General features: G+C 39.5%; 1 protein-coding gene across 11 annotated transcripts in view; it reads right to left on the bottom strand.

Moving 5' to 3' along the window:
* Positions 1–16,825, bottom strand: part of TMEM67 (transmembrane protein 67) — a 66,963-nt gene extending 50,138 nt beyond the window's left edge. For 6 of the 11 annotated variants that reach the window (XR_010141233.1, XR_008509189.2, XR_008509190.2 and 3 more), the window contains exons 1-6: positions 16,334–16,825; positions 15,608–15,696; positions 12,924–13,017; positions 7,568–7,667; positions 6,034–6,103; positions 5,863–5,937 (exon numbers count right to left, since the gene is read on the bottom strand). Coding sequence is in view for 5 of the 11 variants with exons in the window: in XM_002819276.3 (XP_002819322.3) it covers positions 5,863–5,937; positions 6,034–6,103; positions 7,568–7,667; positions 12,924–13,017; positions 15,608–15,696; positions 16,334–16,556 (651 nt within the window). In the remaining 6 variants the exon portion in view is untranslated. Of the gene's footprint in view, positions 1–5,858; positions 5,938–6,033; positions 6,104–7,567; positions 7,668–11,511; positions 11,669–12,923; positions 13,018–15,607; positions 15,697–16,333 lie in introns of those variants that run through there. The other 5 variants (XM_054518670.2, XM_063726724.1, XM_054518671.2 and 2 more) reach the window with 5 other exon arrangements.
* Between the last annotated feature and the right edge of the window lie 9,817 nt (positions 16,826–26,642).

Here is a 26,642-nt window from a genome sequence, read left to right as displayed (position 1 = left end):
ATTCTCTGGAGATACCATTATAAAAATTTTAGTGCATAAGCCAGAATATTATGGAACTATTAAAAAATATAATTATACAAGGTGAGTCTGGAACATGGTATAGAGAAACCAAGGAAATCCCTAAAGTCTAAAGTCACATCAAAACAACATACAGGAGCTATGCTGAAAGGAAGTTCAAATTTGGTACAACTTGAACTTCGAAAAGAAGAATAACGGTTAACAGATTATAACACAACGAGTAAACAAAGATTCTATGAGTTCATAATAAAGCTTTTTTTTAAAAAAAAAAAGCACAGAGAAAAAGTAAAATGCTTCTACAGACAATTGCTAGCTAATACATGTAGAGGGAATAATAGAATTGTTATTAGAAATGACCAGTTTAATAACTGATACAGGCAAGATTCATTAATTGCTAAAATGGATATTTACATAGTCTCAGACTAACGTATTAATCACAGTACCTTTACAATGGAAAGAAGTGGCAGACACAACTATGACCAAGAAATCAATTTTTTTTTTTTTTTGAGACAGAATTTCGCTCTTGTTGCCCAGGCTGGAGTGCAATGGCGCGATCTTGGCTCACTGCAACCTCTGCCTCCTGGGTTCAAGCGATTCTCCTGCCTCAGCCTCCTGAGTAGCTGGGGTTACAGGAGCCTGCCGCCATGCCCGGCTAATTTTTGTATTTTCAGTAGAGATGGGGTTTCACCATGTTGGCCAGGCTGGTCTTGAACTCCTGACCTCAGGTGATCTACATGCCTCGGCCTCCCAAAGTGCTGGGATTACAGGAGTGAGCCACCGCATCCCGCCTAGCAATCAAATTTACTATCACCAATAACTGGACAACCTGACAGACATTACATACCCCTTGTTGTGATGCAAGGAGCTGTATACAACATCTATATAATATCTTGCGAAAATATGTTTCACTGAGTCTAATCATGAGAAAACAATCAGAAAAATACAGAGGAGAAAAACCACAAAAGCAAAGTGAAGCAGGGATGTGTTCTAGATTAAAGGACACTAGAAAGACTAACTGCAGTGTGGGATCCTTGATTGGATCCTAGGTATCCCCTCCCCCAAAAAAGGAAGGGAGAATAAAGAACATTTTTGAACAACTGGGAAAATTTGGGTATGAATGGGTATCAGTTAATTCTATTATGTTAATTTTAAATTCCTTGGGTGTGATTCTAGGAAAATGCCTTATTCTTTGGAGATCCACCCTGAAGTATTTGGAGTGCAATGTCATTATGTCTACAACTTATTTTCAAATGGCTCGGGGAAAAAAACATTGTGTTTGTGTATATATTTACATATATACAGAGAGATAAAGCAAATGTGGCAAAACATTAACAATTCTTTAACCTAGGTGAAAGACATAGGCATAGTCATTGTCTAATTCAGCTTTTCTGCAATTTTGAAATTTTTCAAAATAAAAGTTGGGAAAACCAAAAACCATGCAGCTATTTCAGTATTAATGTATTTGAGGGAAAGGGAATGGGGGGAGACACTAACTCATGTATGTGAAAATTTTTTTCTGATTGGCAAGTATATTCCAAGAGTAGGATGAGTAGAAGTGGATGCCTTGTTATAAAATAATACAAACAGAATTATGTTCCAATTTTGTTCTCTAAGAAAACTTCCAACCTTAACGTTCAAAGTAGACTTTTCCAATTAGGAAGAATGTATGTTACGGAGTCAATACAAATATTTCAGTCTAATCGGCAATTACAGTCTCAACATAAACAATAAACATGTATTCCGGTTTATCAATTAATCTAATCTCGTCTGAGTTTAATTACTTTAAACAAGCCTTTAGAATCTGACTGACTTACAAGTACATGGATAAAACTGAGTTCTTATTCTTGCAAACTGAGACTAGGCAAGGGTAGTCAAACCATCTTAACTAGATTTTGCTTACATTTTATACACTGGCTACACGGAACCAGTCTGAAAAGCAATTGCAACATGACTTAAAATCAGGAATTCTAAATCTGTCCTTAGGAAAGAATCAGTGTTCAGAACTGGTATGTTTAGCACACAATTGCTGTGGTGATGTCATGCTCTCCCTGGCCAGGCCTGAGCTGCGACAGATGAGGGACATTCATGGCAAATGGAACCACTCTTCTCATTCCTATGGGACCCTCGCCTCTCCTCCCTGCCCTTGGGCAGTATGTGGGATGCAGGGATGTGGAATCCGGCTGACCTCGCTTCCTCCACCCTCTGCCTCATGGCATCGGTAGGACTGGGGGGTCCTCTGAGGCAGCAGGCATCCCTTGCTCGCCTCCTATGGCCGTTGCCTTGCAGGCAGCCCTTCTTCAAGGTGGTGGGAGCTGCCCCACAAGCCTGTCAGGCTGCCCTTCCCTGCCCGCGCCAGTGTTGGTTCTGCTAGACCTTTGCAGTGCTCCTGGAGTGCCCCAGGTTGTCCCTCAGGTGCCCCAGGCTGGGCAGTGGTGTCGTTCCTGTTCCCAGTGCCCCATCCTCTGGTCGTGGTTGCAGTGTCTGCGTGTGGGACCAGGAAAGTTTTGGGAAGGGTCGAGGTGGTTTTTTTTTTTAATTTAGTTTTATTATTTTTAATTTTTAAAAAATCTGGTATGTCTAAATGAAATACATTAACTGAATCAGAACAACATTAAGGATGGAACAGTTCCTCCCTACCTACCTATCAAAGAAGTCTATAATGGGTCAACTGCATGGTGCTAGCAGAGGGAGAATGTGGAGGTGGAATAGAAAGTGAGGGGGTTGGAAGATTGGTCACATTGAGCATATAAATAAATTGAGGATAATGAACCCCAGATTTCTCACTCCTGGAGAAGATACTTAAAACTTATCAAAGGGAAAGGTTAGAAAGAAGCCTGAAGTACTGCTTCAGAATTAAAGGGATCAGTATGAGCTATTTTATTTTATTTTTTTGAGACAGTCTTGTTCTGTTGCCCAGGCTGGAGTGCAGTGGCGCGATCTTGGCTCACTGCAATCTCCACCTACCAGGTTCGAGTGATTCTCCCGTCTTAGCCTCTTGAGAAGCTGGGATTACAGAGGGCACCACCACACCCAGACAATTTTTGTATTTTTAGTAGAGACGAGGTTTTACCATGTTGGCCAGACTGGTCTCAAACTCCTGACCTCAAGTGATCCACCTGACTTGGCCTCCCCAAGTGCTGTGATTATAGGTGTGAGCCACCATGCCCAGCCCTTTTAATATATATACACAGACACAGAAATAGTCATAGATGTGTGTATGTATGTATGTGTGTATTTCCTAGCTATGTTTGCTGAGAGGACATACTAAGTGTGTTAATCTTGGTTTCTAAATATTTATCCTACAAAACTGATTAAAGAAATGGCTGATTCCGGCCGGGTGTGGTGGCTCATGCCTGTAATCCCAGCACTTTCGGAGGCCGAGGCGGGTAGATCATTTGAGGTGGGGAGTTCGAGAACAGCCTGACCAATATGGAGAAACTCTGTCTCTACTAAAAATACAAAAATTAACCAGGTGTGGTGGCACATGCCTGTAATCCCATCTACTTGGGAGGCGGAGGCAGGGAAATGACTTGAACTCACGAGGTAGAGGTTGCGGTGAGCCAAGATTGCACCATTGCACTCCAGCCTGGGCAATAAGAGTGAAACTCCGTCTCAAAAAAAAAAAAAAAAAAAAAAGAAATGGCTGATTCCAGGTCTGAGGCAGGAAAATTACAAGATTAGCCTAGATTCGCCTAGAAATCTTGTACCATAAAGTAAGCAAATGTTCAAAGAATGACGGGGACATGTCAAAAAAAAAAAAACCACACAGGAGCCAACTTGAAGGGACTTTTATTGGCCAGATATAGGACAATTTGAGCATCAAAACAAATAACGAGTATGCTGGATTATAACTAACTGAATAAATTAGGAACCCACATATCCACATGGACATTAATTTTAAAAAATAAGTGTATAGATGGGGAAGAAGAGATAGTTCTTCCTTACAAGAGAATGTCAATTAATAAATGTGGAAGTAATCAAATGTGGATGGAAATCCAAAATTAACCTTTGGCAACCATCACAGTAATGGTTCAACAATGGAGACTAATGCTAGTGAGTTAAGGGTTAATGAGGAAGCGTAATCTCAGAAATACTCCTCACAAAATACTAATCAATTACAAATGGAAAATGGTAACTTTATAGTAGTCATGGTGGCTTTAGGGCAGGTGATCAAGGTTAACAGCATCAGTGGTGGCACAGGTAGACACTGTGTGCCCCTGGATGTGATGCAGTCCACTGAAAAGAACATGACATCTTTTTTGTGGCTTTCATCTAAGCAGGTACAAAGTGTGAGGAAAGTATCTGTAGGATGGTAAGGCCTGTAATCTTCAAAACTGTTGCATTCATGAAAGACAGGGAAACACTGAGGACCTAGTTCCAGATCAGAGGAAGCTAAAGGGACATGACCACTAAATGATTGGGGATCTCAGACCAGAAAGAACAAAGAGTCATTGCTGGGACTTTCAGCAAAATTATTTCAACTTAAATTATTTGAAAAAGGAAAAAAGGAAAATTAAAGGCCTGCAAATTTAATAATCATATACAGATATTCACCCCAATCTGGAAAAGAATGCCCCAGAAGACATGTATCTGTTACAGATGAGCCAATTTTGGGATAATCCCAGAGCTACCTATGTATTTTAGCTTTTATTTTGTTGTCTGGTAACTACTTGGTACTTGCCTGTCTTCCTCACAAGACTATACTGGAGGAGAGGAATTTTTGCCTGATTCATCAAGATCCTAGATCCCACCCTCATCATTGCTATCCTCACAGTCCTCTTTATCACTCTTATATTCAATAATAATATTAACAATAATGATATTAACAACCAGATCACATCCTGTCCACCCCAAACTCTGGCATACTAAGCATCTTCAGTGTTCATTCATTAATTCCTATTGTAACTCCTAGTCATCTAAATCTTGTTCTCTTGGATTTGTTACCTCTTTAGTTCCAATTCATCTACTTACTTTCCATTTTATACCCTAGAAGTGGTTATCACCAGCATCTACTGCCAAAGCTCTAACTCTAGGCCTCAATGCTCTCATCCACAAAATAAGAAACAATTAATTGGCTGGGCGCAGTGGCTCATGCATGTAATCCCAGCACTTTGGGAGGCTGAGGTGGGTGGATCACAAGGTCAGGAGTTCAAGACCAGCCTGGCCAACATGGTGAAATCCCATCTCTACTGAAAATACAAAAAATTAGCCTGGTGTAGTGGCAGGTGCCTGTAATCCCAGCTACTCACTGAGGCAGGAGAATCGCTTGAACCTGGGAGGCGGAGGTTGCAGTGAGCCGAGACTGAGCCACAGTACTCCAGCCTGGGCAACAGAGCAAGACTCCATCTCAAACAAAAATAAAATAAAAAAATAAGGAAAAATCCGGCCAAATAAGAATAATCCTGATTTCTCTAATGATTACCATGTATAGGCACTGTGGTAAAGGTATTTTTATTATGTCCAACTTACAGACAATAAACTGAAGTTTTGAAATCTTCTCAAGGTCCAAGGATACAAAACTAATGACTTGCAAATCCAGGGTTCAAATCTAGAGTTTCTGGTGCCCTTAAATGTATTATACTGCATCCTATACAGAACATATACCAGATATTTCTGGTGTAAACATTCTGTAGCACACTGAAAAACAAGCAGGCTATGGTACAGACTGAGTACTGTACTTAGAAATTATACTGCTGAATTATTAGACTAATGTTTCTTAGATTGATTTTTTTCTGTTTTAAAATGATTTACACAAAAGGGTTTCTCATTCTAGCCTGAAATTACTAATGGATGAAACGTAGAAAGTTTTTTAACAACAGAACAAAAAAATTGAAACATACTCACAACTTCTCCATAACGTGCAGTTGAAATTCTACGTAGAGGAAAATTCCCTGTGCTGCTGAAACATAATCCCCCTGTCTTCATAAATAAATGAGGGAAAAAATAGAAGCTTATGAAAAGGCATAAGCAATTGAATTAAAAATATATATACTTTATCAATTTGGTTAGCCTTACTAAAATGTTAGGTTCTGAACATGCACAGGACCTGCTGGTATGAACAAATGTTGGCTCACATCGGACGCACCTGTTCAATATAACAAAAATAATTTTTAAAATGTTAATAAATTATACTAAACCTAATAGAAAAGCTGTCTTTCTAAACAATGGATTAGAGTAGATTCATTCAGTAAGCAATTATGTAAATATGTTAAACAAATTTAAAATAACACTGATTTGAATAGTTTTAGGCCATTCTGTGTTACAAAGTATAAAGTAAGTAAAACTAATCAATAATAGAAGAGTACTTTTTAACTACATGGAATTTACATAATGAATAATTCTGAATATCAAAGATAATTAAGTCACTCAACTAACAAGAGACCAACAAACTCATATAAATGAAACCCAATCAATTTTTACAATTAGTTATATCGAATATACTTTCCTTACTTTATGTGCCACAAAGTAAAAAGGTAGCATAAGCTGAAGAGAAATGTATTTCTAGCTCCTATCAAACCTACAGCCAACACTTTTAAATAAATTCTATTTACCATCTTTGTTTATTTTAGAAAAATACTTCATATTTTTCATTAATGAATGAGATAGAGGGAGGGAGGGTACTGGACCAATGAGGACAGTGATGAGTGAATATATGGGTATTCATCACTTGCAAAATAGAGCAGGTAGGAGTCGGGCTGGGGCATGACATAAAACACACTAGGCTTGGGGAAATATTGGGGAAAAAAAATCGGTATTTGGATGCCATAACTCAGGTCAGCCTTAGAGAAAAGATGATCCAACACTAAGTAGCCCTCAGAAAAGCTGCTCAACTATTTTCCATATTAAACTTGGAAACTAAAGAAAAAACTGTGCCTGGAGGGAAGTCATGATGTAGGCCTCTAATAAATTAAAGATGCTGAAATTGGTATAATGCGCTTAAATTAGAGGGAAGTATATAGGCAGGCAGGGGTGTGTGTGTGTGTGTGTGTTTCACAAACACATGCACAAAGGGGGAACAGGAAGCAACAGAAAATGGGACTATAAATCAGGGTACCTGGGCTATTATTAGTATACATTTATGTTTTTCTATGTAACATTATAATACGTAAGGGCTTTAGTACAGTACTTAGCACATAATTATATTACAGATTATATACAAATTACATAACAACAAACAAAAATAGCTACCCTGTACAGAGTGGTTACTATGTAGCACTATACTAAGAACTGTATCTATTTACTTTATTACTTATTATTTCTGAGCCATTACAGCCTATGAAGTGGGTGGTAACATTACCATTCTAAAGACAAGGGATTGTGAGGTAGTGAGCTATCCAAGGTCAGACAACTAACAGACTGGACCAAAATTTGAACCCTAGTGTGTCTCACGCTTTGGGCCTCAGCTTCTGTATCTGTTAATGTCTACTTCTATCCTTCCTTGGGTTATTGTGAAAACCAAGTGATATGACAGGAAAACACTCTTAAAAGTACAAATTATACACTAATATAAGATGATATTAATGAAGTTAGCCCCCATCACACTGCTTACCTGTCTCCTAAAGCATTTGCTACCATAAAAGAGTTTTCATTTCCATCACAGAGCTCACAAGTTGCTTGAGACAACAATGTTCCATTAACGTCTCTTTCCACTAAACAGTTTAGAAACAAAATAAAGATGTAACTCATAGTAAACATATAAGCTTCTACATATTCAGAAAATATTTAACAAAACCCAATTGTAACTATTATTCTATTAATTCTCAAAACACTTTATTTGCATTAAAGGCATAACAAGTATCTCCATAATAAAGTATAGAGAAGTGATCCCTTCGTACCCGTCCATGCCTCCAAAAAAAAGAGAAGTAATGCCTTCTCTATTCTCACATAGTAAAATATAGAAAATCATTTTCCAAGTCATCGTAACAATTAAGTCAGTATTTTTTTCCTCAAAAATTTTCTTACCTCTTATCTATACATTTCTGTCACACTAGGACGGGAAAGCAAGTATTTTCATAGATTACTGATAATTTTCTGCAACTTAGAAGGCTTTTAGTAGTATCTATTAAAGTTTCAAATTCACATCCTTATAACACTACAATTTTGTTTTTAGATACCTAACCTACAGAAACACTTGAACATGTATATAAGGATATTCACTGAAGCATTATTTGTTAGAAACAACATGAATATTTAAAATAGCAGAATAATGGCATATCCATGCTACAAAATACTATGGAATATATTAAAAAGAATCAGGTAAGGCCAGGTGAGGAGGCTCATGCCTGTAATCCCAGCCCTTTGGGAGGCTAAGGTGGGTGGATCGCATGAGGCCAGGAGTTCAAGACCAGCCTGGCCAATATGGCAAAACCTTGTCTCTACTAAAAAAAAATACAAAATTAGCTGGGCGTGGTGGCACGTGCCTGTAATCCCAGCTACTCAAGTGGCTGAGGCATGAGAATCACTTGAACCTGGTAGGTGGAGGTTGCAGTGAGCTGAGATCACACCACCACACTCCAGCCTGGGCAAGAGTGAGACCCTGTTTCCAAAAAAAAAAAGAGGTAAATCTAACAGAGCATCAGAGCATACCGTTAACTGAAAAAAGTATGCTACAACAATATTTGTGTATGAAACATTTATGCAAACATACCACTTATGTTTCCTATGGCTATATAATGTAGATCCTTATAATAAAACAGGGAAAAAAATTCTGAATGTGCACACACACAGACACACACACCAAAATTAGTACATCATGAAGTGTAATAAATTTCATATTGCCATCCAACTCATAAAACTTTCATTAGTCCCATCCCTAAGAATACACCCCCCAAATACCGTGAGAATCAAGTTAATATTTTCAATGGAGGCAACAGTGCCAATGAAACTACTAAGAAGCCGGGTGCAGTAGATTGCTTAAGCCCAGGAGTTTGAATCCAGCCTGGGTAACATAACAAGACCTCATCTCTGAAAAAATAAGACCAGGCATGGTGGCTCACACCTGTAATCCCAACACATTGAGAGGTCAAGGCAGGAGGACTGCTTGAGGTCAGGAGTTCGAGACCAGCTTGAGATATATAGTAAGACCCCCATCACCACAAAAAAAAAAAAATTGTTAAAAAGTAAAAAAAAAAAGTAAAGATAATTAAAAAATTAATCTTTGGGTAATACATAAAATATAAAAATAAAAGGCACAAAAGGATTTATTTTATTTTTTGAGACAGAGTTTCCGCTCTTGTCATCTAGGCTGGAGTGCAGTGGCGTGATCTCACTCACTGTAAATAAATAAAAAAAACTCACCTCCCAGATTCCAGTGATTCTCCTGCCTCAGCGTCCCAAGTAGCTGGGACTACAGGCACCTGCCACCATGCCCAGCTAATTTTTCTATTTTTAGTAGAGATGGGGTTTCACCATGTTGGCCAGGGTGGTCTTGAACTTCTAACCTCAGGTGATCCACCCGCCTCGGCTTCCCAAAGTGCTGCGATTATAGGCGTGAAACACCGCATCAAGCAAAAAAAGATTTAACATGAAAATCAAGTCTCTTTCCCACTATTCCCAGGCACTCAGTTCTTCACTCAGGAGGCAGCATTGTTAACAGTTTCTTATGAGTCTTTTCAGAAATAGCCTGTGCATATACAAGCACATATGCATATATAATGGTCTTTAAAAAGCTAAATAGTGGAATACCAAATACATAAAACAGTGCTGATAAATAGCAGGTACTCAATAAATATTTGTAGATGAATGAATAAATTATTCCATATCTTGCTTTTTTACTCAATGTATCTTAGATTTCTTTCCATAGCACTATGTGTAGAACTGCCTCTTTATTTTTCCACAATTGCATTCTATACCATTGTATGACTATATCATAATTTATTTGATTGATCTCATCTTGATAGACTCTTATTTTGTTTATAATCTTTTGTCTTAGGAATAATGTTGCAAGAAAAAAAAATTCAACACTTCTTCAGGCATACAGTTAAGTGTATCCAAATGAGAAATTTCTAGATGAGAGCTTTCTAGGCAAAGATAATGTGTATTTTTAATTTTGATAAACACCATAAATTTGCTTTCCACAGAGTTGCACCAACTTAAAATTTTTCCCATTAATACACGAATAACTATTTCCCTGTATCCTTATAAATACATTGTCAAAGTTGAAAAAGTTTCTTTTTTTTTTTTGAGATGGAGTTTCACTCTTGTTGCCCAGCCTGGAGTGCAATGGTGTGATCTTGGCTCACTGCAACCTCCACCTCCCAAGTTCAAGCAATTCTCCTGCCTCAGCCTCCAAGAAACTGGGATTACAGGCATGTGTCACCACGCCGGGCTAATTTTGAATTTTTAGTAGCGACTACATTGGTCAGGCTGGTCTTGAACTCCTGAACTCAGGTGATACACTCGCCTCGGCCTCCCAAAGTACTGGATTACAAGTGTAGAGCCACTGTGCCCGGTCTAAAAAGTTTTATAATAAAATCTGGTAGGTTAAAAATAAAATCTCATTTTAGCTTTAATGTGCATTTTCTTACTCTGAGTAAAGTTGAACATTTTTTTCTCATGTTAAAATATTTTTTTCTATGTGAACTTTATTTATGACTCTTGGCTATTTTAAAAATTGGGCTATTCATCTTACTTTTATTTATCTGTAGGAGCTTTACATTTATTGAAGAACTTCGACCTCTGTCTATTGTATGCATTAATATTTTTCTTTAGTTTGTAGTTTGGTTTTTGGTATTATAATTTTTATGGCATTTTATAAATTTACCAATTTTTTCTTCTGTGGTTTTTCTTTCTTTTTTTTTTTTTTTTTGTAGACACAGAGTCTCTCTATATTGCCCAGGCTGGTCAGGAACTCCATGGCTCAAGTAATCCTCCCACCTAGGCCTCCAAAGTGACTAAGTATTTTTGGTCATACTTAGGCCTATTACACCAAAACTATACAAATTTTTCCTGCATTTTCTTTAAGAACTTTCATATATTCATATTTAGTATTTGACTCATTTGGAGTTTAATTTTCTCAGAAATAAGGTAGAAAACCACCTTGGTGTTTTCTCAGTTTTCCCAGCACCATTAATCAGTTTTATCCCCACTTATATGAAATGCCACTTTTTTCACATACCAAATTCCCATATGAATTGAATCTATTCTGATTGCCTGTTTGAAGTTCCATCAATCAGTCTGTGTACCCATAAGCCTGTCATATATGTGATTATAGTAGCTATATAACATGCATATTATCTGATGGGGTAGTTCCTTCTTTCCCTTCCCAGAATTTTCTTAGCTTTTCATGTAACTTTCCTGTTAAACTTCAGACTCTATTTGTATATTACCTCAAAACAAACAAATAATATCCTGATAGAATTTATTAGGGTCCTTTAAAATATACAGACTAGCAGAAGAGCTGGCATCTTTCTAATATTTAATCTTCCCATCCAAAAATAAAGAATGCATTTTCACTTATAAAAGCCTGCCTTCATATCCCTCAGTAATACTCACAAATTTCTTCAATTAATTATGTTGTACACTCCTTCTAAAGTATATGCCAAGGTCAGGTGTGCTGGCTCAAGTCTGTAATCCCAGCACTTTGGGAGGCTGAGGCGGGTGGATCACCTGAGGTCGGGAGTTCAAGACCAGCCTGATCAACATGGACAAACCCTGTTATCCATTAAAAATATAAAATTAGCCAGGTGTGGTGGCACATGCCTATAATCCCAACTACTCGGGAGGCTGAGGCAGGAGAATCGCTTGAACCCAAGAGGGAGGTTGCAGTGAGCCGAGATCACACTATTGCACCCTAGCCTGGGCAACAACAGTGAAAACTCTGTCTCAAAAAAAAAACAAAAATAAAAATTTTAAAAAAGGATATGCCTACTTATTTTTTCTTTTTTGTTGCTACTATATATGAGGTATTTTCTTCCATCACTGTTTATAATAATTTTTAGTCATTCTCTTGGGTGTTTTAAACATACAATCAAATCATCTGTAAACAATGATATTTTACTTTTTGTTTTTTTGTTTTCACGAGACAGGGTCTTACCCTATCGCTCAGGCTAGAGTGCAGTGGCGCCATCTCAGCTCACTGTAGCCTTGACCTTCCAGGCTCAAGCGATCTTCCCACCTTTGCCTCTCGAGTAGCTGGGACTACAGGTGCATGCCACCGTAACCAAATAATTTTTTTTTTTATTTGTAGAGATGCGGTTTCACCATGTTGCCCAGACTGGTCTCAAACTCTTGAGCTCAAGCAATATACCTGCCTTAGCCCTCCAAAGTGCTGGGATTAACAACAGCCTACCTTTTCTTTTCCAATGATAAATATTTTTTTCTCTTACTTAAGTGCATAGTTTGCATCCTTTTCCAGGTCCTGACATTAATAGGAATGCTTATACTTTTTCCATATTAAGCATCAAGATGGCTTTTGAGTTGAGACATATTTTGTCATGTTATGTTAAGGAAATAACCATCTAATCCTACAATATTAAGAGTTTTAAAAATCTCAGACAAAACTTTGTATTTTCTTCTCAATGCCTGCTGATGTCTTAAGTATCACTAAATTTGTACAAAAATAATTTTTATAAACACTATTAAGGGCTGGACACAGTGACTAATGCCTATAATCCCAGCACTTTAGGAGGCTGAGGCAGGAAGATCTCTCAAGGCCAGGAGTTCAAGACCAGGCTGGGCAACATAACGAGACCCAGTCTCGACAAAAAATTTAAAAATTAGCCAGCTGCAGTGGTGTTATGTGTGCAGTCCTAGCTACTCAGGAAGCTGAGGCAGGAGAATTGCTTGAGCCACTGCAAAAATATTAAGTAATCACTTAACTATTTAAATTAATGCCCTTTTCAAACAAAAACAAAAACAAGAATGAAGATTTATCACTACTTCTTTGTAAGGAATCTAATTCTTACCTAAAATATGGCCAGTGGGACAGTGACATTTTCCTTCAGCAGTTAAGCCACTAGGGCAAGAAATGCAGTTCCAGCCATCTTCTGTAACACCTTTCTAAATTAAAAGAAAAAAAATGCTTTTCTCTTTTTTAATTAACTTTCTTCTTCTTAATCATGTAAGTTCAAAATGCCATAACAGTATGTAACTACAGTGAATATTCAAATAAATCATACATATATGAGCCACGTAAAAATTCCCTGGAGAGATAATTCATGCTTATATTCCAAAATGAAGCTCTATATTATCACTATGTCCTGAAAACTATTAAAGGATTAACTCTGGATAATAGTTCTCTCTTCTTCAGGATCTTTAATTCAAATGGATGCCTCTTTCATAATTATTTGTCATTTCATTTTTCCATTTACAAATATAAAACACAACACAACACAAGAAGATTGAATCAACAGTCAGTTAATAGGTTAATCTTACCTGTTCTAAAACACTATTCTAATTTTTAAAAATTCAAATACATAAAAATTTAGTCCAGGCACAGAGGCTCACATCTGTAATTCCAGCACTTTGGGAGGCCAAGGTGGGTAGATCACTTGAGGACAAAGTTTGAGGCCAGTCTGGCCAATGTGGTAAAACCTCGTCTCTACTAAAAATACAAAAATTAGCTGGGCGTGGTGGTGTACGCCTATAATCCTACTTGGGAGGCTGAGGCACCAGAATGACTTGAACCAGAAAGGCGGAGGTTGCAGTGAGCTGAGATCGTGCCACTGCACTCCAGCCTGGGCAACAGTAATACTCTGTTTCAAAACAAACAAACAAAAAAATTCATTTATGATTCAAACTGGGTAAATTTTATGAAATATAAATTATACACATAGTTGTTAAAATTGATTAATGAGAATATTTTCTTCTAGCCATTTATGGCTTGTACTAGTAAAAGTTTTTTTTTTCGAGACAGAGTCTTCATTCTGTTGCCAGGCTGGAGTGCAGTGGCACAATCTCGGCTCACTGCAAGCTCTGCCTTCCAGGTTCAAACAATTCTCCTGCCTCAGCCTCCCAAGTAGCTGGGACTACAGGCACGTGCCACCACGTCCAGCTAATTTTTGTATTTTTAGTAGAGATGGGGTTTCACCACATTTGCCAGGATGGTCTTGATCTCTTGAGCTCGTGATCCACCCGCCTCAGCCTCCCAAAGTGCCGGGATTACAGGCGTGAGCCACCGCGCCAGGCCTAGTAAAGGTTTTTGATAAAGTATGACAGCATTCAAAATTGGGCTTATTATATTATATGGTTTAGGAAAAGCCTGGGGCAAAAAACACAATAATTACAAACACAGATGTAACCAAAGTTTATAAAGAACAAAAATAATGCCACAAATTATTTTAAATTTTGGTTGAAAAGACTGAATTTATCAAGACATACTCCTATATTTGGCAATACATTTATACAGGACAATTTATTTATTTATTTATTTATATTTTATTTTTTTTTTGAGACAGAGTCTCACTTTGTCACCCAGGCTGGAGTGCAATGGTGCAATCTTGGCTCACTGCAACCTCTGCCTCCCGAGTTCAAGTGATTCTCTTGCCTCAGCCTCCCAAGCAGCTGGGACTACAGGCACACACCACCACAGCCAGTTCATTTTTGTATTTTTAGTAGAGATGGGGTTTCACCATATTGGCCAGGCTGGTCTTGAACTCCTGAGCTCATGATCCACCAGCCTCAGCCTCCCAAACTGCTGGGATTACAGGCGTGAGCCACTGTGCCTGGCCTATATAGGACAATTTAAAAATTACAATAACTTAAACAATGTCACTGAAAAAGAAATCTGCTGTGAGATCACTTTTTATTAGCATCTTTTTATCATGGGTAATTCAGCTAGGATCAATATTTGCAAAGATATAAAATAAATGGTAATCTATTATAATCTATTATAAAGATATAAAATAAATGGTAATATAAAAAATGGTAATCAGACCTACAAGTAATACAGATAGCTGTAAATTGGGACAATTGATAACTTCATGCTAAATTCCCAGAATTAATGTTTTTTTATATGACAATGGGAAGAAACATTACTGTAAATGTCACAACTGTTACACAGACTTTTAATTATCCAACATGATTGAAAAATATATTTATGTTGAGAATTATATATAGTAACTATTAATTTTTCAAAAATTACGATACAATGAAATTACTAACAAAACAGACATTATTTAATCTATTAATGCAATTGGTATTTCATGAAATAATTACACCTTAGATATCATTATGAACATCAATAATCATATAAACTGTTGACATGGTAGGTCTAAGACAACTCCACTTGCATCAGTCAAAAGAATATACACATCCCAAATTGCACACATCCCAAACTGCTCTTTATATGCCTTATTCATCTAATTTTCTTCATAACCGAGTTCTACGAGTAAAAACAAAAACTTAAATTTTTACAGCTTTATGGTTTTTTGGATTTCAGATTTTAAAAGAAATAAATACATTTCTGTTTTCTCCAAGTTTGCATAAAATTTCGCTGATCTCCCAAAACTTACTCTAGTAAAAATAAAATTAGCATAGTAATTTTAAAGTCTGTGGGGAAACGTTAAACATTAAATTATATTTTGAAAAATAAAGATATTTAACTTACTACTTTTTACAGGTAAGTTATTTTAAAATAAATTATGCGCACCATGTTTTCTGGGCACTTTTTACAAATAATAGCAGGTCCTCCATTATTAGAGATCATCTGAAATCCTGGTAGACATACACATGAAGTTCCTAAAAAAAAAAAAAAAAAAAAAGCCAATTTTATCCTTGATAAATAAAAATAAAGTTCCAAGATAGTGAAACTTTTAATAACTCTGCAGATCTTGAGAAGCAGTATGGTGATTAACAGCAGGATTCTGGAGCCAGTACTGCCTGGGTTCAAATCCAGAAATACACTTCTTGAGTTCCAATCGTAGTACTCCTACTCGGTTGCATGACTTTGAACAAGTTACTAAACTCTCTGCCTTGGCTTCCTCTACAATAAAATGGAGAAAAGAAATTGGTACCTACCTCATAGGGTTAGTATGAGTACAAAATTAGTTATTATACGTAAAGGTCTTACACTGGCACACAGCTGATATTGTGCTGCTACCATTTTAAGTGCAAGTATAACTAAACTATTAAACTATTTAACTGCTGCTGGAAATTTTACATTTCTACGTCACTAAACAATATACATGTATTCGGGCCAGGCGCGGTGGCTCACGCCTGTAATCCCAGCACTTTGGGAGGCGGAGGCGGGTGGATCACCTGAGGTCAGAAGTTCGAGACTAGCCTGATCAACATGGTGAAACTCCATTTACAGGGACTAGGGGCCGACCAAGGCGGGAGTGTTACTTTTGCCAGGGCCCACCTCAAACCGTCTTACCTCGGGCATCTTGACTCTGGTTAGCTCCACACGGAACACACGAGAGAGCGGAGATATCAAAGTACTGGTTGTTGTCGCACTTCTCCGGCTGCTGGAAAGGGAAAGAGAAGGTCTGGGCCTGTAAGAAGCGAAGGAGGAACAACAGAAGGAACGTGGTCACGGCCCGGGCGTATAAGATGGACCAAGCCGCCATTGCCACCCCAGCCCCACCGCGCGTCGCCATGGTACCGACGCTGGAAGCCTCATTCGCTCCAGCCCCCCATCAGCCTCTGCGGCGGCTCCGCTGAGCTGATTGGACAACCCAAGTCCGGGTACCGGAAGTCACTGCTCGTGTTGCTTGGTTGCTAGGTTACCAACCCTGCGCGAAGTTGGCAGGTCCAGTAAAGAATGGGTTAGAGACCGGCTAACCCTGGAGCCCAGCGATATTTTCAAACGTGTATAGAGTTCCTCTACTTACGATAGGGCTGCCCCCTCCCCGCAATAAACCCATCGTAAGTTAAAAATATCATAATTTGTCGAGTTATAGTTACATCAGAATTTATTCAGACTAGGTAATTTTCACGTTAAAGGAAACATGACTTGTAGTTTAACAGTTTGATGTCAAAAAACCCCACTGACTTAAAACCCAGTGAAGGATTACTATAGCTCAAGGACTGAAAAAATAAAAAAACTTTCCTGCCAGGTTTGAGCATAGGAAATCATGTATGCGAGACAAAGTAGGAAATGAAAGAAACCATGTTTGCTCATTCTGTTGCCAGCGAAATTTCACAAAGCCCCTGACTCAGTGACTGAACGCAGTCCTCCAGAAGAATGCCCTGAAGACAATAAGTAGGATAGAGCACAGGTTTCCACATCTGTTGCTTGAATCACTTCATTTTTTAAAAAAATACAGTCAGTGATCCTAGCTCTTGCCTCTTCCTGTACTTAAGATAACGTGTGACAGGATTAATGATTATGCCTCTGTAATCTATAACCAGATGTAGTCTCCAAACAAAACTTTGATGAGATTTTGCTCCAGTGTAACTTCTGAGCACGTTTAATGTAACTTTTGAGCACATGCAGAACTCCATCCGTTGATATAGAAACTGGGGGCAGAACAGCTGCTTTGGACCAGTATAACATAAACTCTTTGAAAGACTCTCCAGGGTTGCATTCCTCAGTAAGACTCCGAATAAAACTAACTTTGAGTCTTTAAAAGCCTGATTTTTTTCTTTAGTTGGCATGTATATAAAATGAGATCACCTTTACACCTTTTGTGATTAAAGGAATCTAAGCCTGGTACTGTGGCTCATGCCTCTAATCCTAACATTTTGGGAGGCCACCGCGGAAGGACTGTCTGAGCCCAGAAACTCAAGACCAGCCTGGGCAACATAGTGAGACTCCACCTCTACAAATAAAATTTATTTTAATTAGCTGGGTGGGTGGCACATGCCTATGATCCCAGCTGCTTGGAAGGCTGAGGCGGGAGAACCATTTAAGCCCAGGAGGTCAATGAGCCCAAAGGCTGCAATGAGCTGTGATCGTGCCGCTGCACTCCAGCCTGGATGTCAGAGACCCTATCTCAAAAAAAAAAAAAAAAAAATCCTGGACAAATATATGGAAACTTTTAGAGTTAGAGACCACTTGCGAGGCTGAGGTAGAAATCTAGAGTCTAAATTGGAGCCATGGAGGAAGGGAGAGGCAGGAGAGGATGAATAAAGGAGCTATTCAGGAAGAAGAATTATAAGAATTTTATGATTTGGACATAGGAAGTAAACAAACAGAATCAAGGATAACTTCCAGGTTTCTGATTTGGGTGGCTGGATAGATGGTTGTGATATTAAAGGAAGATACCTGTGGCAGATAGCTTCTAAGCGAAAACTTATTGGATAAAGAGAATTTTAAGGCAGAAATGAAAGTTATAGGAATATTTAACATGGTGGGAGCTAGGGGTATGGATAATAATAGAAATAATAGGTATTAATAGCTTGTTTTTGTTATCAAGCAAATGAGCTCTCTATCCAATGCATGCACAGAAGCCAATACTATGTGGCACAAGCTTTTGAGGAAAAAAAGTCTTTATTTGCACAACTGGTCAGCAAGGAGTTAGGAGTGCATTCAAATCTGTTTCCCTGATTTAGGGTCTGGGGTAAACTTATGGGCTTGGAAAGCCAAGGGAAGAATTTAGGAATGTGTCTTGGCAGGCTGATTGGAGGACTTTAAATTTGACTATTTAGAAAAAGGTAAGTAGAGGACGATTTTAGGCCTGATCTTCCAGGCAAATGGACCCATCACTTTTGAAAGAGTTCCAAGTTCAGGTTCCAGTCATGTCCCAGTCTTGGATCCAAGGAAAGGATTCATTGGTTTTGGGTGTTGTTAGAGGTCCAAGCTTTTTCTATTGCACATGACTGGGCTACATGACTTGCAGTTTTTGGCTCTGTTATATCTAAAAGGTAACACGACATTTTGTTATCAACAGAGTAGGCTCAGTTTGGGCTAGTCCCATGGAGACACTTTTAATGTGTCCAGCATTGCAATATCTCATTTGATCCTAAATTGGGACTGTTATCATCACCTTTAATTTACAGATGAAATAACCAAGGCTTAGAAAGTATAAGTGACTTTCTAAGGTCACACTTAATTCATGGTTCTAACCCTGGTAATTTGACACCAGAGCCCATACTTTTCTTTGAGTTTTTGTTGTTGTTGTTGTTGTTGTTTTAAACTTTAATTTAGGTTCAGAGGTACATGTGCAGGTTTGTTATATAGGTAAATTGAGTGTCTTGGGGGTTTGGGGATCAGATTATTTCCTTACCCACGTGATAAGCATAGTACCCAATAGGTAGTTTTTTTAACCGTACTCTCCTTTCACCCTCCACCCTCAAGTAGTACCCAGTATCTATTGTTCCCTTCTTTGTGTTCATCTGTACACAATGTTAGCTCCAACTAATAAGTGAGAACACACAGTATTTTATTTCTTTCCTGTGGAAAGAAATAGGAGGAAAGAAATAGGAGGTTGGCAGGACTGATTTCACAGGATAAGATCATAAAGACCTGGCTGATAAAACAGGATAGGTAAAGAAGAGGACTGAAACCTGCTAAAACCAAGATGGTGACCAAAGCGACCTCTGGTCATCCTCACTGCTGATTATATGCTAATTATAATGGATTAACATGCTAAAAGACACTCCCACCAGCACCTTGACAGTTTGCCTGTGCCATGCCCACTTAGAGAAGTTACCCTACATGGTCTAACAAGGGAGGACACTCCGTTCCAGGAATTCCCCACCTTTTTCCTGGAAAACTCATGAATAATCCACCCGTTGTTTAGTATATGATCAAGGAATAACTATAAATATACTCAGTCTTGCAGTCCATGCCATTGCTCTGCCTATGAAGTAGCCACTCTTTATTCCTTTACTTTCTTGACAAACTTGCTTTCACTTTATTCTGTCAGATTATTCTTGAATTCCTTCCTGCATGAAGCTGAGAACCCACATGGCCACTCAGGCTGAACCCTAATTTTGAAGTTTTCTCTGTGACAAGTTCGCTTTGGATAATGCAGAGCCCACACTCTTAAGCCCTGCTTTTTATTGTTGCCTTTGAATCTCTGGATGTGCTTTTCTGGGCAGGAATAAAGAAAAGCTAAAGGCAAGTAAGTTCAAGATGAGATTAATGAATTAAAATATTACAAAGAAGGTGAAAAACAGAAGTGGAGGTTGTGGTGAGAAAGGCGAATTAGTGAGGTTCAGATCTTACAGCTGGGGCACTTTGTGTGGTGAACCCTGTGTTCATTCCCAATCTCCAGACACTTAGTGCCCTTTTGATTTGTTAATCTTTTGTGTGTAACTTGTTTTTTACTCTCTTGAAGTCTTCAGGATGTTCCTCTCTGTGCCCCACCTTCTCATTTTTCTTAATTGTACAGTGATGTGTCTGGGCATGTTTCATTGTCATATTTTGTGTGGAACACCTGTTGTAACTTTGCAATCCAGCAAAGAAACTCATGTCCTTTAACATACTAGACATCCTAGACTGTTCCTCTAATTTTCTCAGATTATTTTTTCATTTTTGTTTTCTTTTTTTGTTTGTTTTTTTGAGACGGAGTCTCGCTCTGTCGCCCAGGCTGGAGTACAGTGGCAGGAGGCGGGATCTCCGCTCACTGCAAGCTCCGCCTCCCGGGTTCACTCCATTCTCCTGCCTCAGCCTCCGGAGTAGCTGGGACTACAGGAGCCCGCCACCTCGCCCAGCTAATTTTTTGTATTTTTAGTAGAGACGGGGTTTCACCGTATTAGCCAGGATGGTCTCAATCTTCAGACTTCGTGATCTGCCCGCCTCGGCCTCCCAAAGTGCTAGGATTACAGGCGTGAGCCACCGCGCCTGGCGTGTGTGTGTGTGTGTGTGTGTGTGTGTGTGTGTGTGTGTGTGTCGGAGTTTTTTTGCTCTTCTTGCCCAGGCTGGAGTGCAATGGCACGATCTCTGCTCACTGCAACCTCCGCCTCCTGGGTTCAAGTGATTCTCCTGCGTCAGCCTCCTGAGTAGCTGGGATTACAGGCATGTGCCACCACGCAGGGCTAATTTTGTTATTTTTAGTAGAGACGGAGTTTCTCCATGTTGGTCAGGCTGGTCTCAAACTCCCGACCTCTGGTGATCTGCCCATTTCGGCCTACCAAAGTGCAAGGTTTACAGGCGTGAGCCACCGCGCCCAGGCTTCATTTTTCATTTTATTTTGTTTGGTTCTACTTTCTGGAAGATTTTCCTGGGCGTATCTGTCAAACATTGAATTGAACTTTTCATTTCTTCTATTATAAATTTAATTTCTAAGAGCTCTCTTTTGTTTTCTGGCTATATCTTAATTATGGCATTCTTGAATTCTTCCATGCTGCAATATTTTATTTCCTGGAATACATTACTAGTAGTGTTTTAAAGTTTCCCTCTGTTGCATAATCTGTTTCTTCAAAGTTATGTTTTGTATAAAAGGCTTTCCTCCTAAATCTTGGGACCTTTTGCCATTTACACACACACAAAAGTGGGCGGCCAGGCACGGTGGCTCACGCCTGTAATCCAGCACTTTGGGAGGCCAAAGCAGGTGGATCACCTGAGGTCAGGAGTCCGAGACCAGCCTGACCAAAACGGTGAAACCCCGTGTCTACTAAAAATACAAAAATTAGCTGGACGTGGTGGCCATGCCTGTAATCCCAGCTACTCAGGAGGCTGAGGCAGGAGAATTGCTTGAACCCAGGAGGTGGAGGTTGCAGTGAGCCGAGACTGCGCCATTGCATTCCAGAATGGGCAACAAGAGCGAAAGTTTGTCTCAAAAAAAAAAAAAAAAGTAAAAAGTAGGCACACTGACAAGCTAATTAGAAGCTCTACAAAGATAGGAAGGGCTTGTTGACTGGGCTACAATGTGTGGAGTGATTTGCCTGGGTTGTTTCTTAGGGCAATCCCTCATTCTTCCTGTCGCCTTTCCCTATCCTACTGTGCTGATCAAATTTCTCAGAAAGATTCTTCTCCTTAGAGATTTTAAGCCTGGGTGTAATATTTAGAGGGTGTGAGTTTCATCGTTCACATAATGCCCTTCTTTTACATATATTAAATAGAATCCTTGTTTGCAAATGCACTGAGAATAAACCTTCAATCTTCTGTTGGAGTTGGGGAGAGACAGGTTTCCAGGTATTGGAAGGAAAGTGCTTTGAAAATTGATGTTCAACCACTTCTCCTGTTTTCACTCCCCTCCACAAATAGAAGATACTAACGTCTCCTAAGCCTTTGAGGACTTCTTTGGTGCATGTAAGATTGCTTCTTAGCTCTTCCCACTGTTAATGTAGGATTCAGCTCTCTTGGATCCATAGAAGAAATGATCACCTATCCACTTACTTCCTGCTTGCAAAGTTTTATTGCTGTTCCTCTTACCCTATTCTCTTTATTCTTGTTAATTTTTGTCTTTCTAAAAGTTTCTTCTCTGTTATTTTATTAGAATTTCTGGAAGAAGTGGAGATAAATACCTGTGTTTAAACTGTCACATTAAACTAGAAGCCAAAATAACCTGTTAACCTGTCTTCATGAACATACTCTTACCACTCTCTAATCCATTCTCCATACCTCAGCTGGAGTACTCTTTTGAAATGCAAGTCCTAATATGTCATCTGCCTGCTGGTTTTCCGATGGAAAGATCAAAGTCCTTAATGTGAACCCTAACCCTCAGCATGGTCTGACTTCTTCCTGCAGCCCTGCATTGTCCTGTGTGCTCCTGTGCTCTGTACCTGCACTGGCCTTCTTTTCCTTCCCTGGATGCTGCCAAGCCTTTTCATTTCTCTGCCTGGACCACTCCCTCCCCTTCCCAGCAATTTCCTTTTATCTTTTTAACTCCTCCTTTCCAAGCAGCTCATTCATTACTTCTTCAGGGAACATCTCCCACCCTTCCTGACCAGGCCAGGGTCTCCTGTGAAATACTTTGACAGTACCATGGACTTCTCGTCCATAGCACTTATCCCTGTAGTAAATTCACAGTTAGTTGGGTAATTCTTTCATTGGTTTTAGTTTTCTGAACTGCAGGCTTTGTGAAAGCAAGGACCGTGTATGTGTGTGTGTGTGTGTGTGTGTGTGTGTGTGTGTGTTTTGGTCACCACTGCCTCCTCAGCATAGCACTGTGCTTGGCACATTGTAAGCATTTATTTCTATCATTATTTTATTTTTATTTATTTTTGTATTTACTTTGAGAAAGGGTCTCACTCTGTCACCCAGACTGGAGTGCAGTGGCACGGACACAGTTCACTGTAGCCTCGGCCCCCTGGGCTCAAGCAATCCTCCCACTTCAGTCTCCTGGGTAGCTGGGACCACAGACAGGCACTAGCATGCCCACCTAATTTTTGTATTGTTTGTAGAGATGAGGTTTTGGCACATTGCCCAGGCTGGTCTCAAACTCCTGAGCTCAAGTGATCCTCCTGCCTCAGGCTCCCAAAGTGCTGGTATTACAAATGTGAGCCACCTCCCTGGCCAATTTTATTTTGTTTTCTTATTTTTTCTTAGAGATTGGGTCTCAGCCTGTCACCTTGGATGGAGTACAGTGGTGCCGTCATAGCTTACTGAAGCCTTGAACATCTGGGCTCAAGCAATCTTCCTGCCCCAGCCTCCCAAGTAGCTGAGACTACAGGTGTGCATCACCACACATGGCTATTTTATTTTTTAAATTTTTTGAGAAGCAGGGTTGGGAGTGTCTCGCTGTGTTGCCCAGGGCTCACCTCAAACTCTTGGACTCAAATAAACCTCCTGCCTTAGCCTCCTAAGTAGTTGCGATTATTGGTGCGCACCATCACAACTGTTTTACATTGTAAGCATTTAATACACATTTGTTGCAGTGGAAAATAAAACGTGTCTCATTCCTTTCCTTCTTTAGTTTATTGTTGACTTCCAAACCCTGAGGGGAACTTGATGTCTTCTCCTCTCATTTCATCACAAGGAAGAGGACAGAGGGCCAATGTGGGTTTGGGTCCAGGACAACAGAGCCTCTGAAACTGCCTTTGCAAAGATTATGACAGTGAGAGAAATCTAACATGGCTTCACCCCATCTTGCTTCTAGCCTCACAGGCTGGGGGTGCTCATTCCTGGGTGAAGGCCAAGCTAACTATGGGAGGAATTTAGTTTCTAGTTTAACTTGAAAGCAAGGATGATAATAGCCCTTTCCTAAAACTAACCCCCCCTTGCTCAGGGCCCAAAAATTGCCCTTGTGAAACTAATGAAAGGCCACAAGATTAAGATTATGAGAGGGGACTGAATTTTGCTAAACTGTAAATGTAGTTTCTATAATCCCTAATTGCCCAGGAGTCATGTGGCCAGAGGTCACAAGATTTGTGACTTCCCCAATTGCTCCCATAGAAAACATCACTATTGTAAAACCTAAGATTGGTCTTTCAAGATATTTTTCAGACTGACTCCATCTGGATTCATGATTCATGACTCAGTTGGTCCTATGCCCACCCCCCTAAACCTCTCCCCCATCTAGAGGTGGACTCAGTGCAAGGGGACTGTTTTCCATACCTCTATGATTTCAACCCTAACCATTCAGCTGCACCCATTCCCTAATCACCTGTCCACCAAACTATCCTTGAAAAACTCTAACCTCCAAGCCTTTGGGGTGACTGATTTGAATAATAACTCCATCTCCCATATGGCCAGTCTTGCATAATAAACTCTTTCTTTACTGCAATACCATGGTCTCAGTGAACTGGTTTTGTCTGTGCAGTGGGCAGTAAAACCTTCTCAGGCAACCACATCTCTGGCCACTGTCCTAAAGGACAGAAGTTTTTTTGTGTCCATATGACATGGTCTTTGTCAGACAGAGTAGGAACAGGACACGGTTTCAGCTCACCCTCACTTAGAGTATTCTTTCATGCATTCCCACTGATCACAAAATCCATACCACTATCACAATGCTAATAGTCCTTTTACTTAAAGAATTCCAGGAACTGGCCTTAGGAGATAAGCAAGGTTGTGGAGTGCCCTCCCTTGGGAAGGAATACTAAACAAATTATTTATAGCCTTGTTGCCTCAGGCCAATCCACCAGGTGGCCCATTACTCAAGATAAGCATTGCAACCAATAATGCTGACCTGCATACCCTATCCCTGATGACAATTCCCACGCTTTGCCTAATAAAAAAGCCCAACTGACTCTGTTCTTTGGAGAGTCAGTCAGGGAATTCTCTCCCTCTTATGCCTTGGTGTAAGCTCTAATGAAGCCTTGCCTGGGAAAACTTTTTTGGCCTCATGTCAATTTCTATTCCATTGCATTGGGAGCCCAAGAACCTATCGCTGTTAACATTTGAGTTTACACTTTTTGGTTTTTTCCTTAAATTCTCTCTCTTTAGAGTTTGTCTTTAGATCCTTAGGTCTTCCTCTTGCTACTTGCTTCTGTTTTATATAGCTGGGATTGCATGGTACCCAGGGGGAAAGGAACGCTAAGCAGAAGGACATCCTGTTTTACATGGGGTCTTGCCCCATTCACTAAATGGATTCTCTTGAGATTTGTGATCCAAAGCTCCACCAGTAAACCAAGAGATTTTATCCAGTATCCTTTCTGCATACCTCCTTTCTGAACCTATAACATTGATAGATTGTCAGTCAAGACCCCAGAGACAAGACTCCCATTTAACTCAGGCAAAAAATTATCCAAGTTGGAATTTGGAGGTCCTGTTCAGTTCTATTTACCATAAATCATTTAATTCTGTTGAGTCTCTTGAATCTAACTTCTGTCACACACAACTGACCAGACCAAGCTCCTTTATTTGATCAGCAGTGTCCAAACTGTGCTCCAATAATCCCTAGGAGTTTTGTAGTTGCATCTCTGAAGACCACTGCAGGGAACAAGTTGGCAAAGAGCATGAGGGACATCAGGGAAACATGCTATCTGGCTTTCTTCGTGTTTTACTACGTCTTGCTTAATATTTATATGTATATGTATATGTGTGCTAACTTTTTCTACACAACATCCCTACTATTGTCATCTTCATTTGATACATGATGAAATTGAGGCACAGAGAGATTCAGCAACTAAAGTGATATAGCTGGCAAGTAGCAGAGTTAGGCTTGGAACTATGATATTCTGATTTCTGAGCCAACCTTCTTGATTTCTAAGTTATACTGGAGTTTACTATGTGCTGGGGATTGTGCTGAGTGTTAATGATTTCATTCATTTTTCATGACTGCCCTGTACAGCGGGTACTATTATCTTTACTCTTTTGCTTTTTTTTTAAATTTTTTATTTTTGAGACAGAGTCTCGCTCTGTTACCCAGGCTGGAGTGCAGTGGCATGATCTCGGCTCACTGCAACCTCCACTTCCTGGGTTCAAGTGATTCTCCTGTCTCAGCCTCCCGAGTAGCTGGGACTACAGGCACGTGCCACCATGCCTGGCTAATTTTTTGTATTTTTAGTAGAGACTGGGTTTCACCATATTAGCCAGGATGGTCTTCATCTCCTGACCTGGTGATCTGCCCGCCTTGGCCTCCCAAAGTGCTGGGATTACAAGCATGAACCACCGCGCCCGGCTTTATCTTTACTTTTTCAATGAAGAAATATAAGGAATTTATTCACAGTAATGAAGTGGCAGAGCTGTATTCACACTTGGGTCTGCCTGCCCTGAGAGCCCACTGTCCTAATCTCATTATACACACATCTTCCTGTGTGTAATGACTAGTAGATTGTGTGTGCTTTCTCCTCTGCTAGAATGTAAGCTCTTTGAGGAAAGAGGACAATACCTTTTTTATCTTTGTCTTTCAGGAGCCTTAGCAAGGTTCTTCTTTTTTTTTTTTTTTTTTTTTGAATGGAACTGTGATACA

This window comes from Pongo abelii, chromosome 7, assembly GCF_028885655.2.
Source record: "Pongo abelii isolate AG06213 chromosome 7, NHGRI_mPonAbe1-v2.0_pri, whole genome shotgun sequence".
Lineage (NCBI taxonomy): Eukaryota > Metazoa > Chordata > Mammalia > Primates > Hominidae > Pongo > Pongo abelii.
Note: the sequence above shows the minus strand (reverse complement) of the source record. Positions and strands in the feature narration are given on the sequence as shown.